A 20,369-nucleotide genomic window follows, 5' to 3' on the forward strand; every position below is an offset into this window, starting at 1 on the left:
GTTAGGAGGGGAGAGAAGAGCTAAGAAAATACACCCTACTTGAAGAAGTTGTACAGGAGATGCTCATTTCATGAGGCACAAGTCCCCCAAATCTGGGGTTTCTCAGTCCCATTTTATGGTAACTCAGTATTAAGTGACTCTTCCCAGCAGAGTTTCTACTATAATTTCATTCACTAAAGGAAATGATCTATTTAAAAGCCACTATGGGTATATTCCAGGAAAAACAAAACCTGGATGATTATGTGCCAAACCTATTAACTAGCAACGGTTATCGCTATAGGAGGAGGTGAGAGGGGCTTTTACTTACTATAAACTAGCCAGGCTGCAGCCCATTACCTGACTTCGCCCATGAGAATGTGCTGGAGTGCAGGGAAAAATGGTTGAGTACTCTATGTAGCCTCACAAACACAGCAGTCACAGCCAAACGGAATGATCAAAGCACAAATATGCTCATTCAAATACTGGCATCATTCCACATGATCCCAATTTTGTAAAAATTAAACAAAACATTTTTGTGCAACTTCCATAGGTAGAAAAACAGACTGGCAGGGTACATAAAACAGTAATAGTAGTTATCTCTGGGGTGGTGGGATTATAGACAACTTATTTTTTTGTTGTGTTTTTTCTATGATTTACAAATTTTCATAAGAAATTATTTATATAACCAGAAAGTTATTTTTTAAAAACCTGCTCCCTACAATTAGATACACTGTGATAACAGTCTGTAGAAAATTATTGAGACCTGAAAATATTCCCATTGTGTTAAGAAAGCAGAAATTAAGAAATGATCAAATTCAAAATGATGACCAGAGCTCCAATGATACCTGGGGGGCGGGGGACGGGATGAGAAATAATAAAGCCTTGTGTTGAAATATTTTGAGTAACATGATCTAATTTTGGTAGCCAGGCTCAAACATGGCTTCCCCTTTCAGACTATCACCCAGCCTTGCAGAATATACACACACTTCTCTAGAACAACAGGCACTACTAGTGCTTAAAAATAAAAGGTTGAAGGAAGATTCTCCAAAACAGTGAAAAATAATTTTAATAATAAAAGTTAAATGCTAATCCTATGACTTACTGCATACTTAGTATATGTAAGACATGTTTTTCAAGGAACACAGAGTACCTCTGATCCTTACAACTACCCATTTTATAGATGAGGAAACGGAGGGTAAATCAGCTACCCAAAATCACAAAGCTAGTAAGCTGGAGAAAATATCTCAAACCAGATCTGTCCATTTCTGTCCAGATTCTACCACACCCACTCCTCTGAGGAAAAAACGACAGCAGTATAATTTGAATCCAGACCTCAGATGTTGGAGTCTGTGGCTAAGCCTTGTAGCCAAATACCCATATTTGCATATACCTCACCCCTGACCACATAGCTGAGGTTTCTCCCTTCAATTTTTATTTTGAAAATTCCAAACCTACAGAAAATTTTAAAGAATACGATGTGCACTGTATACCTAAAGTCACCTGCTGTTAACATTTTGCCAACTTAGCTTTACCTACCTACCTACCTAGCTACCTATACGCTTCCCCCTCTAAATTATATGAAAGTTGGAGACATCACGACATTTCACTTCTAAATACTTCAGTATGTATCTCCTAAGAACAAAGACGTTCAACCAGAATATCATTATCAGGCCTAAAGAATTTAACACCAGTACAGTAATATCATCTAATGTTAAGTATGTTCAAATTTCCCCAGTTGTCCCCAAAAAGTTTTATCATTGTTTTGGTTATTTGGGGGATGACTGAGGAGTCAATCAAGAATCTCACACTGCATTCGGTTGTGATGGCTTTTAGGCTCCTTTAATCTAAAACAGCCTCCTGTCATTTTTTTTCCCCATGTGGCTGAATTTGCAAGTCCGGGCCAACTGTATTGTAAAATGCCCCCAAAGCAGGATTTATGTAATTGTTCTCTTGTGATTAGATTTAGGCTGCACATTTTTGGCAAGAATGTAACACAGGTGGTATTATAATATTGCCACATTACCTCACTCCAGGAAGTATGTAACGTGAGTTTGCCTCACTGCTCGTGATGGTTATCTGCTAGATCTGTGTAATGATACTCTGAAAACATGAGAATATCCTCTTCCCTTAACCCCTAAACCCAACAGTTTTAGCATCCTTGGATGACTAATTATTCACCATGGTTGCAAAATGGTGATTTCCCAAGTCAAACATTTTTTCTACATTTATTATTGGCATTCTTTTTTTGTAAAGAAGCATTTCACTGACCCCTCCCCTTTTGGGCATCTGTGGATTTACAGATTTTTCTTTCTTTTTTTTTTTTCACCCTGTGAGGCAGACCAGCCCTGAGCTAACATCCGATGCCAATCCTCCTCTGTTCTGCTGAGGAAGACTGGCCCTGGGCTAACATCCATGCCCATCTTCCTCTACTTTATATGGGACGCCGCCACAGCATGGCTTGCCAAGCGGTGCGTCGGTATGCACCCAGCATCCGAACCAGGGAACCCCGGGCCACCAGGGCAGAGCGCGTGCACTTTACTGCTTGCGCCACCAGGCCAGCCCCAGATTTTTCTTTTTTAAACTGTAAAATAAAATCCTTTACCATCATTCTTTTTGGTGTTCAAATCCTCCCCAAACTTGGCCAGTGGGAGCTGTTGTGTTGTTTTACATCTCTATGTTAACCTTGCTTTCTGGCCCAACAAGACTTCCCAAAGATTATTTCTTCAATAAGCCCTTATTTCCTTTTACTCAGAAATGGTAGTTAGAAACCAAAATATGGGTCTAGGTATACCCATACTACTGGGGTGTCACTGCTTTTAGGCCTTTTCAGTGGACAGAGCCAAGAAATACATTTTTTAAACAATCATGATTCCATCTGATATCTCCAATTCAAATGCAATAATACAGGGTTATTCCTCATCTTCTTTCTGTATTTATATCTTCCTTCTCCTTGATTCTCAAAAGTAATATATTCAATCATTTTTATCAACCTACAGTATACACAAAACAGTTTCACAATTATGACACCAAAAGTTTTGAATTCTGAAACCAACAGCTTCAGAATTACCACTACCTACAACAAACTCACTGAGTAAAGGTCAAGATTTCTTTGTAGTTCTTCTTGTTCTTAGAATATGAGTCACTAACGGTGTAATGTGAGTACTTTGTTCAAATCATTTGAATTTATTCTTTAGGAATTCTTATTTAAAATGCAAATTACTTTTCTCTAAAAAGAGAATCCCAAGTATATAACTGAGTAATTGTCTAAGGACATTGAATAGAAAGCATTCCTCTTAGAGGAGAGATGGGTCCTGTTTCTAATGGCTCCCCTTAAATGATAATAGGAATGCATTACAAGAGTTCATTGATAGCATCACTGATTTGTATGTCTTCTTGTTCAAATTCTTTCTTTTACCTTCAATTTTTTCTTGCAGTATATCCTCTGAAAAGTCTGAAGCTAATGCAGCCAATTTACTCAAGCCAAGAAGGGTTTTTTTCTTTGCAAAGTAACGAGTTTCCATATTTGCCAAACCCAGAAGTGTTGCATGAGCCTATAATACACAAAATATGAAAACTGATAAGATCCTGGGTACTAATTCAAGTTGAAATAAAACTTAAGTACAATCCAAACTTGTTTTTTTCCCCTAAGCTATCAATGAAAGATCAAGTTAATATGAGCAAACCTCAAGACTGATCAGTACCCTACACTGACAGTAATTACACAATAAAATATCAACCACCCACACTAATTACTGGGAAAAGAAATATGTATAAAACACTTGCTCCATAATAATTATATATTCACTTCAACATCCTGTCATGGCAAACTTTAAAATTAATTTGAGTACTGTTTTTACTCATAATTTGAACATTTTTATTATAAGAAAATACTCATCACAAAAAAAAGCCAATGACTGTTATTTATATGTTAATAAAATTTTTGTGTTTGATTTTGCTGTAATAGTAGTCAAACCATAATGGGCTACATGTTTTTATTGAGATAGTATAAGTAATGGTAATACCATCATAAATCAAAAAGAATACTTTATTCAAATTATGTGAGAGAATAGAGATACACATTTAAAATAATCTGTAAGTAGTATTTTAATTACTAAAAACTAAACTAATTAAAAACTAACTAAATAAAAAATTGCCTAAATCTGCTCCATATAACTAAATCCCTCTTACCTTTTCTAATTCTTGGCTGTTAATTTCGTGTAGCCAGCTGAGATGTTCATGAGCTTGCAAAAAATTCGCCAACTGTCCGTGCTGAGAAATGGGCTGAGATAATAATTTGCCTCGCTTTCCTTTCTCCAGATACCAACGGAAGAGAAAGTCTGAAAAGTTCTACAAATAACAGAGCCAAGAATCCAGTAATACAATTTAAAAAAATACATTTCTGATAATAAAACATTAAATTTCTTCCAAAGGTCTTAGACTCTAGAATGGAAACCTTGTTTTAAATACTAATCTCCTACATTGTAGGGTCCTCAAAAATCACTTAATTCAATCACCTTATTTGACAAATAAGGACATTCAGAAAGGGGATTTTGCTCAAGACTGCAGAGAATCTAGATGTGCATTGTCCAATATGGTAGCCACTGCCCACATGTAGTTGTTTAAACTTAATTAAAATTTTAAAATTCAGTTCCTCAGTCACACTAGCCACACTTCAAGTGCTCGACGGCCGTATGTGGCTAGAGATTCCCATTTCAGACAGCACATATGAGCAAAATCTCCGTTATCACAGAAAGTTCTATTGGACAATGCCGAGACTATTATTCAAGAATGAAAGATTCTCAGGGGTAGAATTCTGTGCCGGATGACCATGTGGGCTCGCATGATAAATCAAAACCTAGAGAGGCCCCAAACACCCAGCTGGTTTTCCCCACAAGATGTTTGCTGAATGCTGGGGTGGTAAGAGGCTAGGCTGGAAAGTTTGAAGACTAAAATGGCCTGCAGTCTCACAGCGCTTAAGAGATATTTCCACTAAAGAGGGAATTCTGCAATGAACACATCAGTCCCATAAGACTTTTGAAACCAGAAATGAAATGAGTATAATAAAAAAATAGCACTGATTTCCATCTTTATGGTTCTTTCATACACAATGTCCAAAACACAGTAAAAAAAGTTATAAGACATAAGAAACAGAAAAATATGACTAATAAGCAGGCAACAGAAGAAGACCTAACAATGATCAGATTTTGGAGTTAGCACAAAAAGACGTTAAAATAACTACTAAACATATTAAAAACATAAGAGAAACAATGCAAAAATGGATGGAAAATGTGAATAGAGAACTAGAATCCATAAAAAGAATAAAAATCATGGCAGGCACAAAAGTATTTACTTTAGCACTATTGTGAAATACTAGAAATACTAGATAAGCCATGTCCAACAATCAGCACTGATCAAATAAGTTATATCCAGTCCATGAAATACCATAACACCATTAATAATGTTGTGGAATATTTAATGATATGGACAAATATTTGTGATGTATTAAGTGAAATAAGCCGTTGACAAAACTTTTGTCTATAACAATTTAGAGTAAAAAGACTAAAAACTATAAATCAAATGTTAAAAAGGGTTTTCTCTGGGTGGTGGAATTATGAATGACTTTTTATCTTCTTTTTTTGTTTATAGAGGTTTTCTGAATTTTATACAATGTCACTTCTATAGTAAGAAAAAAACTAGTTTTTACATAAAGATCAACTGACTGAACAAACTGGCTTTAAGGAGCAACTTAAATTCACCTAGACAATGTCATAACAGGAACTTTTTTAAAAAATAAGAAACATGATGTCAAACAAGGAAAACAAGAATCTTAGATGTATGGAAATCTGAGCTCTCTAAAAGTAGCATCCTATGCTCCCAAGATCTTCTATCCAAATTTTTAAAACTCTACCAATATTCATATACCTCAGTACTTTTAATTATAACTGAAAATATAAGAATAGAAATAAAAGTTTTAACGTATTTTTCAAAGGTCAAAGAATCTTTCAGTAATATATATATAAAGAATTGTCTTCCAATTTACAAAGAAACATAAGGTACAACTTAGTATCTAAGTTAACTAGAAAAAGACTGTATCATCTCCCAAAAACTCCAAGTAAGATCTGAAATGGTAAAGCCTTACTACAGGATCTATTGCCTACGTGCCCAGTGTCCATTACCTGATCAGCAAACTGGGTCATGTAGCGCTGGAGTCTGGTCTGGTTGTCAGTCTGCTCGCACATTTGTACTAAGATATCAAAGTCACAGTATTTTTCTGCTAACGAAGCAGCCCACGGGTACTGGCCCAGTGTGACTGTGGAAGTAAGAACAGATGGAAAAAAATCCTGTTATTGAGAACTTAACATGTAATAAAAAATATTACTTGAAATTTTACCTTTATTCATACTGTATACTAAAAATAATAGAACAGAAACCTTTCCAGTTACTGGCCTTTAGTTTCATAATCCACATAAACTCATTAAAGATGTAAATTTAGTCCCTTGCCTCATCACTGCCTACTAAGATGCTATTCCCTTCCTTCATGTTCTAGTAAAATAAGCTCCTTTTCCTAATCCTAACTGAAAATAACATGTCCTTTGCTGGACAGTGACACCGTTCTCTCTGCACCTCTAAGAGCCCTCATCACGCTCTACTCTGCAGTTATTCATGCAAAGGTCTGAGGTGATAAGCTCTTTGAGGGCAGTCTCCACAACTTGTTAATTTATTTATTTTTTAATTATCTTCAGCATTATCTATGGTACTTGTCCCTGGTAAATAACAAAAACAAGGTTGAATAAATGACCACAGAAAGCTTATGTTTATGAACACACATATTTGCTTTGCTTTCAGTTCTTCTTTATTTCTTTTGGTGAGGAATATTGGCCCTGAGTAACACCTGTGCCCATCTTCCTCTATTTTGTATGTGGGTCGTTGGCCACAGCACGGCTTGATTAGCAGCGTAGGTCCACATCCGGGATCCGAACCTGCGAACCTGGGCCGCTGAAGCAGAGCGCACTGAACTTAACCACTACACCACCGGGCTGGCCCCCTTTCAGTTCTTGGTTACAGTTGGATTAATGATATTACACTGAATACACTGCATTAATGATATGACTCCTTCATCTGTTCTGCAAATTCAAAGACCCATAGCCCTCACTAAATATCATGCACTTACGAAGTGGAGATAAGAGATCTGATCTTTTCTGCAGGTATTCCATTTCCAGGTTGTTATATCTTTCTTGATCACTGGATTTGTCCAGAGACTTAAGCTGAGAAACATAACCATCCAGGAAGCAATCGATCAGTGCTACCAGCTGCTCTGTCAGAATGTTTCGGAGGTTGCTGTCTGCCTGAGGATAGACCATTTTTAGGACAATCCCATGCTGGCGTGCTATTGCTGTTCGGATGCCAGCAGGACCACCTGTTGCTGTGAAATCACACAAAATAACATGGTAAGCAAGGGTTCTATAATGACTAGGGGAAAGACCAACTGCCTAAAAATTATATCACTTCACTGCTGCAGGAAAAATAAATCAAACAGGGGTTAAGCTGATACCTCTCTATGTTCTGCTCAAACCCCATCTTCTCTATGGAGACTTCCTCAGCAAAGCCAGGTAAAGATGACCTTTTTTCCTTCTCAATTCCTTTAATACTACTCTGCTTACTTTCTTATATTAAATCAACATAAAATATAGTCAATACCTCCAGGGCCAGGACTTGCTTCTATGAATAACTATACGCACTAAAACCCAGCAGATGCATAACAAGTACTGGTTAAATAAATTATAGAGAGATCTATAAATTATTCCAAGGGAATAAAGTGATATTCATAAGAATTGCTCATTTTGGAGATGGCACTTTTTCACTTCACTTACAAACCTGTACTAGGGGAATAATACAGCTTCCAAAAATGATGGATCACTAGAAATATACTTTGAACAACTGCTAATGAATCAGTATATTTGGGTTCAGTGCTTACAATCTCACCTGTCCAAGGAATATACTCAGGTTCTTTTTCTAGTGGTTCTTGTCTTCTATACAAGGAGTTTCTATTTTGTCGATAATGACTAGCAGCTTGCAGCATATCCTGGAAAAAAATGAAATGTATTATCACATGCAGAAAGTGATGAATCCCAGTATTTCTAAAGGTAATTTGAAACCTCAAAGTCTATTAACATGAAAAAATACTCAGTACAGGTCTGTAGGACTACTTTTTGGTTCTTTCTGCATTTGAAATTTGTTTTACTCCAAAATTTAACCTCAATTTTGGAAAACTATAGTAACCAAAGTAGGAAAACTATTAACACAAAGCCCATTAGCTAAAATTAAATGGGACACTTTAATCAATAATATAAATAGTGAGCTTTTGAGTAATTAAAACATAGAGACTTATTTAGACAATTACATTAATACATTTGTAATGATATACATACATATCCTTCCACAAATAAAAGGTTTATTCTACCAAACAGAACTCAAGATTATAGAAACTTTTAACATGCACAAGGGCAACATTCAGAATGTTTGTTAACTGATTGATAAAATGACCGATATTTTTCTAACTTTTTGCAATTAACAAATGGCTAAAGCCTTATAAATTATTGGTGATACAGAGTAAGAATACAGAAACCACTCTCTCTACTATCCACACTCTGGGCTTTGATTTGCCAAAATCCTCACCATACTTTTGTACCTTGAGAATACTGTTCACATTGATCACCACCTCAGCCCATTCAACTGATTCCAATGATGTATCCTTTAAGACTTGCTCCTCATGCTCCAGCAAACACTCACAGATGGTATCCACCTGGGACACCTGAGGGAGTACATATATGTAACGAAAATTACAGTGATGGATAACAGTTACAACTACCTAGAATCTACTCAATGGGCTTTTCTCAGTCATACCCTCAGCTCTTTAGTCAGAAGAAAACAGTTAATGGTGAAAATAAATTTAAAAACCAAGAAAAGTTAGAATCTCCTAACTTGTAAAGTTAGCGTGCCCAAATAACTAACTCTTATAAATAAGCAAATTCTGGATTGTTATCAGGTAGATTTTTACTTAAATACTAAATAATTGAAATATTTATTTATTATAGTTATTAGTACTCAATGCCACCTTTAAATAGTACTAGGTTACAAGTGACATCACATTACAATGTAAGACCCGAAACTATAGAATTAAACTAATGAACCAATAGATTAAAATAATGACCCAAACTAATGAACTTGCTAATTTCTTTCTTTGAGGAATTCCTCTTCTTTAGACACAATAGAAATGTTTGTAGATTAGCAGTAGCTATATAAAAATAACTAAATATATAACTTCTAACTGTTCTTTTCTATTTTTTGGTCATTAACACATGAAAGTAATGGTGAAAAAATGTTATTAAGCACTGAAACATTTGTTTCCAGTTTCAGCCCATGGTTAAGCTTTTCCCCCTTTATTTATTAAGTGGATATTTACTTAAAGTTCGCATAGTATTGGGCACTCAGAGATAAGAAGAAATAGAAATCAGATTTGCTGCCCTCAAGGAGCTTACAAACTAGTTAAAGGAATAATACATATACACATGCAAAATGTGGCCCAAACAAAATCATTTTGTCTTGCAAACCTTGTTCTTCCTTTTGTATTTCTGATGTTAGTCAAAGGCATCCTAACAGCCATAGCAAGAAACCTTCGGCACGTATAATTTGTAAGATTAAACGTAAGAATTTTTTATACTGTTAACATGAAAAAGATAATGAAAGCATATATGACATAGAAGGCAGAAATCAATATAAAAGCAAATAAAATGCCAAAACACCCACTAAACACCCTTATCATGTGAGTTACATATTCGGTGGTTTCAAGTATTGCTCATATGCTGTACCAACACGGTTAAGCAGGTGACTTTGCTTTACAGAGCCCTAGCAGGTGCCAGGCTACTTCCCAAACTGGAGAAAAGGTGGAGAGACTGCACCCTCACGTAGGTTCTGTACTATTTTACTTTCTATCAGGGCTGTCAGATCATATCTCACCTATATAGCCCACCAACCAGAGACTGATTTGGGTTAACCAACTCTTCTCTTAAAACGCTAATATCTGTTGGTAATGTAATTTGCCACTCCCTAGTGGATGGACAGGTAAAGAGAAGGAAAAATTATTCATGTATATATATTTCATTATATTCATGCATTTCTTCTTTCCAGCTCTCTCTTCTTATTATGGTTATGCCACGTGGGAGGACCTTTAGAAGTACATACACCCAAAGGAAGCTTAAGATCAGTAAAAGTCATAAGAAATTAAGATAAATAGTGATTAAACACTCTTTAAACATTACCATTTTCCATGTGAAGCATTCTTTTGAGGAACTAATCACATTTTTAGTTTTATTCTATCATATTCCTAAGGCACTACTCACAAATTATGTATCCAACAGGTAATTTCCAGACTCTTCCAATTTTTTTCAGTTAATTGATAAATGTACATACAGTGAATTAACTAGCATGCTTTGCACTTTGATTCAAGTGCAGAAAAAGGAACCAGACTTGCTTAATTCTTTCATATGATTTGTCATTAATAATTTTTTTTAGGGGCCGCCCCCGTGGCATAGCAGTTAAGTGTGTGCACTCTGCTGCTGGCGGCCCAGGTTCAGATCCTGGGCACACACCGATGCACTGCTTGTCAGGCCATGCTGTAGCAGCGTCCCATATAAAGTAGAGGAAGATAGGCACAGATGTTAGCCCAGGGCCAGTCTTCCTCAGCAAAAAAGAGGAGGATTGGCATGGATGTTAGCTCAGGGCTGATCTTCCTCATAAAAAATAATAATAATTTTTTTTTTAAAAAATCTTTGTTTTACCATAAAGACAAAAAGAACACAAAAATTATAACAGTTTGATTGGTTAGATCATAAAATTTAAGGTGAACTGCTTTTTTCTCTTTTGTTCAGATTTTAGGTTTATTTCCAAGATTAAAACAAAATAAAACAAAAAAGTGCTTTGTCTTACAGTCCCTAGAAAAAAGACTAACCCAAATGTATAAAAACAAGGCATTCTTCAAACTAAATACATGTATGGAATCAATGTAGTTCAGTGTCTTAAATTATTTTTAGGTTACAGCACATCAAATATTAAGAAATAAAGAAATTTCTTGGCATAGCCTCCCACAGTCTAGGTATAGTTTAGATGCTAAACTATACCTAGACTGTGGGAGGCTAGAAATAAAATTCGAGGCACCAAATACTGTTAAAAGTTCCCCAAATGCAAAAAACAATTCCAAATTTCACAGAGCTCGGGGAAGACCTAGCACTGTTTCTAAAATCAGATAATGCCACAAAAGCAGAAGGGACAGTCCTAGTTAAGGACTATCAACTCCAGAAGCAACCTACTAGCATGCCTGAAATTGTGTGCTTAAAATTGGCTCAAAACCAGGATCTGTAGTCTTAGTGAAGACAATCAGCCTGAGTCTTAGTATTGACACCTTTTTTAAAAATTTTTTGAAGGGGAAGATTCGCTTTAAGCTAACATCTGTTGCCAATCTTCCTCCTTCTTTTCTCCACTCCCTACCCCCAAGCCCCAGTACATAGTTGTGTATAATTGTAAGTTCTTCTGGTTCTTCTACGTGAGCTGCCACCACAGCATGGCTACTGACAGACAAGTGGTGTGGTTCTGTACCCGGGAACTGAACCCAGGCCGCTGATGCAGAGCACGCTGAACTTGAACCACTAGGCCATCAGGGCTGGCTCTAGCGTGGACATCTTTAAAGGGAGAGAATAAAGTCTCCCCTGCCACTTCATGAGGTTGTGAGGCATCACACAAGTACAAGAGCTGTGTACTATTACTACCATGTCCAGCTGCCACCAGCTGGCCAGCATCTTAATCTTCTCTGCCTCCAAAGTTTATAGGTTCTTCTTTCCCTCTGAAAATAAATCTGATTTTAAAAGCGAGGTGTACAGCAAGATCCAGCAGGTAGCTGAGGAGAGTTCAGTGAAGGGACTGGTTACAAAGGTGTGGGCAGGAGCAAGGGGACCAACAAGGGATGGCACAGCACCCAGGGCTAGCTACAGGGGAAGCCACCATTAAGTCCAGGCCTTAAGAGACACTGGGAGGGAATAGCTATGGAAAATGTGGAGAGAGCCGCCAGATAGGAGCTGTGGTCTCTGACAGAGGGCACAGCAAACTGCGGTGGAAGCAGGCAAGGAAGGAAGCTAGGGGAATAACCACCCCACCCTCTGACCTAACCTTTGATAGTGCCTAACCTTTGTCAAACCCAACAGGAAGCCAGAGGGTAAGGGAGCCCACTGACAAAGATGCCCTCCTGGGGCAGAGTCAAGAGTGGATTTGAAGAGACAAAAGGAAAACATCCAGCACACAACAGGGAGAACTTCTTAGTCAATTTTGCAAGCTCTAATTTATAGGGAAAGCAAGAAATATGTGATACTCTTGATAATTTACCCAAAAAATATGAAGTCCAATTTAAAATTTCAAAAGATCCTTTGTCCTCAATCTTTTCCCTGCTTGGGGCATGATCAGTAAATGGCACAGCTCTAAGAAGCCACATTAAGGGAAGAAAGAAGACTTATCTTACCTCTCTAAAAAAGACGTCTGCAGGGGTCAGGTTGGATGGGATGTCACAGTCCCTCTTGTTTAAAGCAATCAATATCGCTGTGTTCACCAGGTCAGAAAGCCGGGAGTGGTGGTTCTTGAGAACAATAGCAGCTGACAACTTTTCTGCATGCTCACAGAGCAATAGTCGAGTTGCCATCGGCATCCCTCTTACTGGAAAAGTGCCTAGACGTCCAAATAAACCAACCTTGTGAAAAGACAACACATATTCTTAGAAAGCATTTACAGTAACATACAAAATAATGCAGTCATATTTCTACCAAAAGCACAACGGGTCGAGAGCCAGCAGCCCTAGCTCACCCCCAGCAAGTACCTCTAGCTGTCTCTCCTTTTGGCTGTTTCTAACACACACATAATTCAGCCAGGGCCATTAACACCTGTAAGAAAGTATGGATGTTCTGTTCTAAGATTAGAGTCACTCTAGAGTTTCTGTCTACTACTGTTGTCTCTACCTGTCTTATTTCTCAAATTATTGTTTATGGTTATCAAAATGGTAAAACTGTCCTTTTCTATCTACATCAGTGAACTCCCCTAGATTCCAGACCTTTGGGAACTACAAACTCAACAGTCTCCATTTCAACAACTGATTTCCAGAACCCTAAAGCCACGGGGAGGGTGGGAGAGTCTTTAATCCTTTGCATCATCTACCTTATTGTTCATAATCCAAATCCCTAGAGAATTCCCACTGGCATGAACAGTAAATGCGCATGGTTAGGAAATGTAACAGCACAGAGAGGTGCACGTTCCCAGTCCAGAGTGCACTCTTCTCCTTTCCGTAGTTGCAGTTAAGTTTCCTTCATATCTTTATACGCTTTTACAGTATTTATGCTAGGAGATATCTTTTTTAAAACACAAAAGGAGTCATACTATATATATTATTCTGTATCTTGTCTTGATAGCATATTATTTTTTTGCAACACATTTAAATATTCCTCATTTTTAACGATGGTGGAATATTTCACTGAATCAATCTGTCTTAATTTATTCAACCAGTTCACCTGGTTATTTTAAGATAAGAGCTACATAGTCTTCCTGATTTGAATTCACTTCCTAGTTCCCTCACAAAAGTGTAGTTTTTATGTGATGGCCTCCCAACCGCCTGCTTTTATTTGCTGCAGAGTTGCAGCACTGCCAGGAAGGCAACAACTACATATTAACATCATTCTAGCCACATAATAAAGAGGAGCACATGAACTCCTTGCTGCTGCTTCTCCACACTACATGTGAGGACACAGGCTTCCCTCAACACCAGAACACCAGAGGCAAGACGCTGTCCTGAGGCACTGATACTACTTCCCGTCACCTTTGGAATGAAGCCATGGCCTTGCTGGTGCTGCGTTTGGCTTGAGAAGGAGATGAGCCTTACACTCAGAATTATTTCCTTAGATACAAGTACCTAGTTACACCTTTTTTCCCAATTATTAATGTAAATTCTTCAGTGAAATGAGCTCTAAATATTAAAGAAAATATAAAGGCATGGCCAGAATGGGATTTTTAGATCTACCCAGACAGTACCTTGCAATGGACACTGCTACTAACAGCTATATGACTCCACTAGGGTCTCTGAAGCCCAGAGAGGCTGTGCCAAGAGATGCTGTAACTGCTCATGCTCCGTAACTCTCTGAGCTCTGATAAATTAGTGCGTCCTCAGTGCGGTATATTAGGGCCATGAACTCCTCTCGTCCCACTATGTACACCCTTCTGCAATGTGACTTTGCTGTTCCTCCTATCAAGAGGTAGAATCAATTTCTCAACTCCTTTCATCTGCGCTGGCCTTGTGACTTGCACCAGTGTCACAATGTGGAAGTGACATTATGTGACATCTGAGGTGAGACCTTAAGAAGTCTACAGCTTCTAAATTCATCTCCTTGGAGTGCTACCCTGAGAACACAGGAAGCCAGTCTAGCCTAAAGGAGGATGAGAGACTAAGCGGAGGAGAACTAAGTGGCCCCAGCTGACAGCCAGCTCCAACTGCCAGTCAGGCAAGAGAAGCTTGAGGCCCTTCCAGCTCCACCCACCCTAAATACAGTTCAACGATTGGTCCCAAGTAAGACCAGCAGACGAACCGCTAAGCTAATCCACAGAATTGTTTTAATCCACCACGTTTGGGGGTAGTTTTTAATGTATTAATAGTTAACTGATGCATTTGACTAACTAATTACATCAGGAGAAAATGCTGTGTTTTTTCCCATTAATCTACAGCCCACCTAAAACACTAAAAAAGAGACTCAATGAATGAGTAGACAGGAGGCAAACCATGCATTAAAATTGAAGCAGAATGTGGGATTAGGAGCAGTCAAGATATTTCTGGAATCATCTAGAAATGCACTGTCTGGTAAAGTAGCCACTATCTACCAAAGTGGTGATTTAAATTTAAGTTAATTAAAATTAAATTAAAAAAAATTATTTCCTCGGGGCCGGCCCGGTGGCGCAAGCGGTTAAGTGCGCGCGCTCCGCTGCGGCGGCCCGGGGTTCGCTGGTTCGGATCCCGGGCACGCACCGACGTACTGCTTGGCAGGCCATGCTGTGGCGGCGTCCCATATAAAGTGGAGGAAGATGGGCACAGATGTTAGCCCAGGGCCGTCTTCCTCAGCAAAAAAAAAAAAAAAAAGAAGAGGATTGGCGGATGTTAGCACAGGGCTGATCTCCTCACAAAAGAAAAAAAAAAAAAAAAAAATTATTTCCTCAGTTGCACCAGCCATATTTCAAGTGCTCAGTAGCCACACATGACTTGCGGCTACTGTACTGGACAACACAGACACAGAACATTCTTATCACCACAGAAAGTTCTATTAGGCAGCATTGACTAGACTCTCTTTAATTTGAAGGCATTACTGATTTTGGAAAAAATAGGCAAAAACAGGATTAAATTAATTCATTTGGATATATAATATCTGGGAGCACTACTGATCGACAAGGCACAGATGGGTGATTGTGTGTAATAATTCTGTCCAGCAGCGAAAACATTTTCTAATTTAGGCTCAATATAAATGGGGGATATCCCCTCAAAAAAAGAATACTCCAAATGAGGATTTATTTCTAATGGCACTTCATGAAAAATCTATATATAAAAATCTGCCATCGTTTTAATATTCTTCACTGGTTTTCTAATAATACAAAATTAACTCAGAAAAACCTAAGTTTTACATAAAAGCACAGGAAATCTGAATGAAAAGGAGGGTAATCATAGGATGTTACAAGAGAAGCTGCAACAGCATTTCTGCTAAAATACACTATTTTTCTTCTTTTAATCTTATTTCCAGTGCAGCTTTTATACTTGGAGTTAGGCCTCCACACAGACCTGGGATTATTTACTTTTAAGTCAGCAAAGAAAATGGAAATCACTAGTCATGCGCTGCCCAATGAAACCCCTCAGAATAAGAGAGAAAGGCTCTCCCACTGTCCTGGAGAGAGCTGACAAAAGGCATAGCAAAGCCAGGTGTCCTAGCCAACCCTGCTCACAGCAACTGGGATGCTTACTTGGTGAATAAACTCCATGAGGAAAGAATGGGCTTTCATCTTGTCTTCTAGCTGGTGAAGAATAATCAGTGATGTATTACTAAACCCAGGTGCTTCTGTTGAAACACAATAACAAAACTTAAACACACAACATACCAGCTTTACAATAATTACTGCTATTAAAATAAAAAGTTAAGAAAATTGTATACGAAAGGAAAGTACAAACCGTTCAATGCAATATTTATAACATTACCCAAGAGTTTAAAAAATTCAGAGGAATGGGGCCGGCCCGGTGGCCTAGGGGTTAAGTTCGTGCACTCTGCTTCGGCGGCCCGGGGTTCCCAGGTTCAGATCCCGGGCACGGACCTACGCACTGCTTATCAAGCCACGCTGCAGCAGGCGTCCCATATAAAGTAGAGGAAGATGGGCACGGATGTTAGCCCAGGGCCAATCTTCCTCAGCAAAAAGAGGAGGATTGGCAATGGATGCTAGCTCAAGGCTAATCTTCCCGACCAAGAAAAGAAAAAAAAAATACAGAGGAAAATTTTAGGGGTTTGATACAATTCATACTGTATTTATTCAAAACACAAAATGTGTTATTATTAGTTTAATCATATATATCATTCTAAGCTTGACAGCTCAAAAGAAACACTCAAAGAAAGAAGGTAAGCACTGATGTCTTCTTCCTAAGTCTCTAATGAGACTTAGCAAACTTGCTAAGTAGGAAATGAGGGAGAGAAATGGATGTTTAAGACAGTTCCCTGGTACTTGGGAACTCCCCGAGTGCCCCTGATGCTGCGGTGGAAGTGTAAAAGGGACAGTCATCAGGGCAGGCAAGAAAGCATCAGGCAGAAAGACATAAGACGCCCACTTTACATGTTGAGATTTGCTCACTGCCGCTCTCAGGGAAATTATCATTTCTATTAGCCAAATACAGCAATTATGCCAAAATTATTTAATTTGGGGGGCTAATAAGTACCAAATGCCTACCTAGGCCACCAATTTCCTTCTAGAAATAAATGCTGAGAAAACTAAGTAGGGCTAATTAATCTGCTTCAGACAGAACAAGTAGGATATGCTCCAGTGTTCCCTCAGTTTCTATTCTAGTATGTAGATCTGTTCTGAGCCCTTTTCAAAATCTACCAAAAGGAAAGTTACAACCTTTTAAAAAATATTGAAGTAATATTAAATTGTTTCAGAAACTTAAAAACTATGCTTTGAGAGACACTTTAATAAATCAGAATATTCTTCTCAAAACAGATCACTCCATAATATTAAAATTAGAATGCTCTTACCCTCAGGAACAGACTCGGCCCATCGTGGATCAGAGGCTGGGTAGTCGTCTACCAGGTCCACGCTGATTTGGGTGACAGCTCTGTCCAGTTCACAATCAGAATCCAAGTCGGAGGGAGAGGAAAACAGCTCATCAATCATCATCTGAGCATGATTTACATCTTTTCTGAAATAAAATTAGAAAACAAAAGTATTAAAAGAGTCAAAACATTTTCAAAGCTCACCAAGAAAAAGTTGATTGTGTGGCCGGCCCCGTGGCTTAGCAGTTAAGTGCGCGTGTTCCGCTGCTGGCGGCCCGGGTTCGGATCCCGGGCGCGCACCGACGCACCGCTTCTCCGGTCATGCTGAGGCCGCGTCCCACATACAGCAACTAGAAGGATGTGCAGCTATGACATACAACTATCTACTGGGGCTTTCGGGGGGAAAAAAATAAATAAATAAAATCTTAAAAAAAAAAAAGAAAAAGTTGATTGTGAAATTACAGTCCCTTATTTTAGCTCGAAGTTAATTACTTTTAATAATATTTATTTAAAGGGGAGATGACTACCAAGCATTCATCAATTCGACAAATATATGTTGAATACTTATAATATGCTAGGCACTGGAGACAGAATGACAAACAAGACATTAAAAAGCAGGCCAATGGGGCCAGCCTGGTGGTGTAGTGGTTAAGTTCGTGCACTCCGCTTTGGTGGCCCAGGGTTCGCAGGTTCGAATCCTGGGCGCAGACCGACACACCACTCATCAAGCCATGATGTGGTGGCATCCCACATACAAAAATGGAGGAAGATAGGCACAGGTGTTAGCTGAGGGCCAATCTTCCTCAGCAAAAAGAGGAGGATTGGCAACAGATGTTAGCTCAGGGCCAGTCTTCCTCACAAAAGAAAAAAAAAGCAGGCCAACATTTCACAAAGTATACAGTGTCATGAGGAGTCAGACACTTAAATAAGCAGTTACACACACACTATGACAGGGAAAGAACAGAGGGCTACAGAGCACACAGAAGGGAAAGTGAAACCATGAGAGGGGCAGGGAAAACTTCCTGAAGGAAGAGGTGGCTAAGCCCAGACCTGCTGGCTAAAGAAGAGGTGCAGCGAGGCTGGGGTGAATATGGGGAAGGGCACACAGAGGCATAGAGAGCACATGCCACTCCTGTAAGCAAGTATGCCTGTATCTCAGGAGAAGCCATGGGGAAGGATGAGATCTCTCAGGGAGGAGAGAGGAAAGAAAGCTTCCAGGGCAGACCTCTTAGAAATACCACCAACTAAAGGAGAGTAAAAAATCCATGTTATGGAGCCTGAACTTAATCCTAAGGACAGGGGGAAGGCACTGAGAAGGAAGTGTCATGATCTGTTCTATCTTTCCAAAAGATCACTCTAACCATGATATGGAGATAGGGGATCAGACGGGAGGGAGAAAAGCCCAGTTAGGAAGTTATTGCAGAAATCCAGGCAGGAGAAGATGGTGGTCTCCACTAACAGTAGCTGCAGTGGAGAGAGGAGACAAGTAGACAGGTTTGAGAAAGAAAGGTCTATGAGGTAAATTTTGGCACTTCATTGGATCCGACGTATAAGGATGACTACCACATTTTTGCTCTGAACAACTGAACAGATTACAGCAGGACTTGTCACAGGGGATAGAAAGGAAAGCATCAGCTTTGGAGAAGACAAGCACGGTTTTGGATATGTTGAAACTGAGGTGCCTGTGGAATACACAACTGCTTTTGAACAATCTTCATTTGTATATAATGACCCAGAGCATGGTAGAGCTATGTTTCTTCAGCAAATGAAGCTAAAGAAGGAGAAAAGATCATGCTGGGAGTAGAGAGAAAAATATGGTAGACAATAGCAAATGCAGACAACCCTTCGGGTAGTTTAGCTACAAACAGGAACAAACAAAAGGGGTGATAGCTCAGAGGGGGACACAAAGTCAAAGACACGTCTTTTTTAAAAATGCAGATTAAATATGATTAACAGCTGATGAGAAGGAGCCAGCACAAGAAAGGTCAAAGATACAGGAGAGGAAGAACTGAAAGAGTCAAGTCTCAAGGGAAGCAGGAAACAGTGGAATTCAAAACAAAGACAAAAAGATTAGCCTTAGGAAGAAAAACACCTCTTCTTAGTTTATAGGGAGGGAAAGAAGAAAAGCAGTTGGGGTGCAGGTAAGTTTGTAGGTGCAAGTACAGGGAGTTGTTATCTGATGGCTTCTATTATCTCGGTGAAGTAGGAGGCTAAGTCATCTGCTAAGTGTGGGAGGGAAAGTAGAGAAATGAGAAAGTGGAGATTAGAAAAGGGTTGAAATGGTCTCTTGGTAGAACAGGAGATGGAGCTGACTGGAGAAACACAGGAAAACTGCCTAAAAGTGTTAAAGGCCAAGTTGAAGATGGAAACCTAGTTATGCTACAAGCTATGGGAATACAAAGTTGACTATGGCAACATTAATCAATAATCAACTATTTTAATCAACAGAATAAGTTTCTTAAAACTCTCATGAACAAAAGATTTTACATTTACATTAAGTAAAATGAAAACCAAAATAATAAAAAATTAATTTCAAAGAAACCATGCTATAAAAATAGCAACATTACCTTAACAAAAAACTAAATAGATAACACTTTAGAGTGCTATCTACCAATTTTGACCCCCCCAGGGAGCATCTGGCAATGTCTGAAGATAATTTTGGCTGTCACAAGTTGAGGAGAAGGAAGCTAATGGCATCAAGTGGGAAGAAGCCAGAGATGCTGCTAAACACTCTATAATATCCATGACAGCCCCACAACAAAAAATTACCTGGCCTCAAATGTCAATAGTGAGGAGGTTGAGAAATTCTGCTTTAAAGGTACCACAATTCCACTTGTGAAGAGTCTAATTCTTTAACACAATTGGCTGACACCACCCCAGAAATGATTACTTGTTAACCTCACAGTACTTCAACCAGGCTGAACAGGATAAGTCGAAGACAGAGCTGTGCTAGAGGCCCAGTGACACTGCTCCTAAGGTTACTATATTCTCAGGACATAAGGTCAGGGATCCCTT

The 20,369-nt window shown here is 38.7% G+C and overlaps 1 protein-coding gene across 1 annotated transcript in view; it reads right to left on the reverse strand.

Moving 5' to 3' along the window:
• Nucleotides 1-20,369, reverse strand: part of NUP133 (nucleoporin 133) — a 53,052-nt gene that overhangs the window by 12,574 nt on the left and 20,109 nt on the right. Inside the window, exons 13-21 of the mRNA XM_058543071.1 lie at nt 17,337-17,500; nt 16,063-16,157; nt 12,545-12,769; nt 8,669-8,791; nt 7,963-8,062; nt 7,151-7,402; nt 6,156-6,289; nt 4,168-4,326; nt 3,395-3,530 (exon numbers count right to left, since the gene is read on the reverse strand). Of these exons, the coding sequence (XP_058399054.1) occupies nt 3,395-3,530; nt 4,168-4,326; nt 6,156-6,289; nt 7,151-7,402; nt 7,963-8,062; nt 8,669-8,791; nt 12,545-12,769; nt 16,063-16,157; nt 17,337-17,500 (1,388 nt within the window). The remainder of the gene's footprint in view (nt 1-3,394; nt 3,531-4,167; nt 4,327-6,155; nt 6,290-7,150; nt 7,403-7,962; nt 8,063-8,668; nt 8,792-12,544; nt 12,770-16,062; nt 16,158-17,336; nt 17,501-20,369) is intronic.

The sequence above is a fragment of the Diceros bicornis genome, chromosome 6 (genome assembly GCF_020826845.1).
Source record: "Diceros bicornis minor isolate mBicDic1 chromosome 6, mDicBic1.mat.cur, whole genome shotgun sequence".
Classification (NCBI taxonomy): Eukaryota; Metazoa; Chordata; class Mammalia; order Perissodactyla; family Rhinocerotidae; genus Diceros; species Diceros bicornis.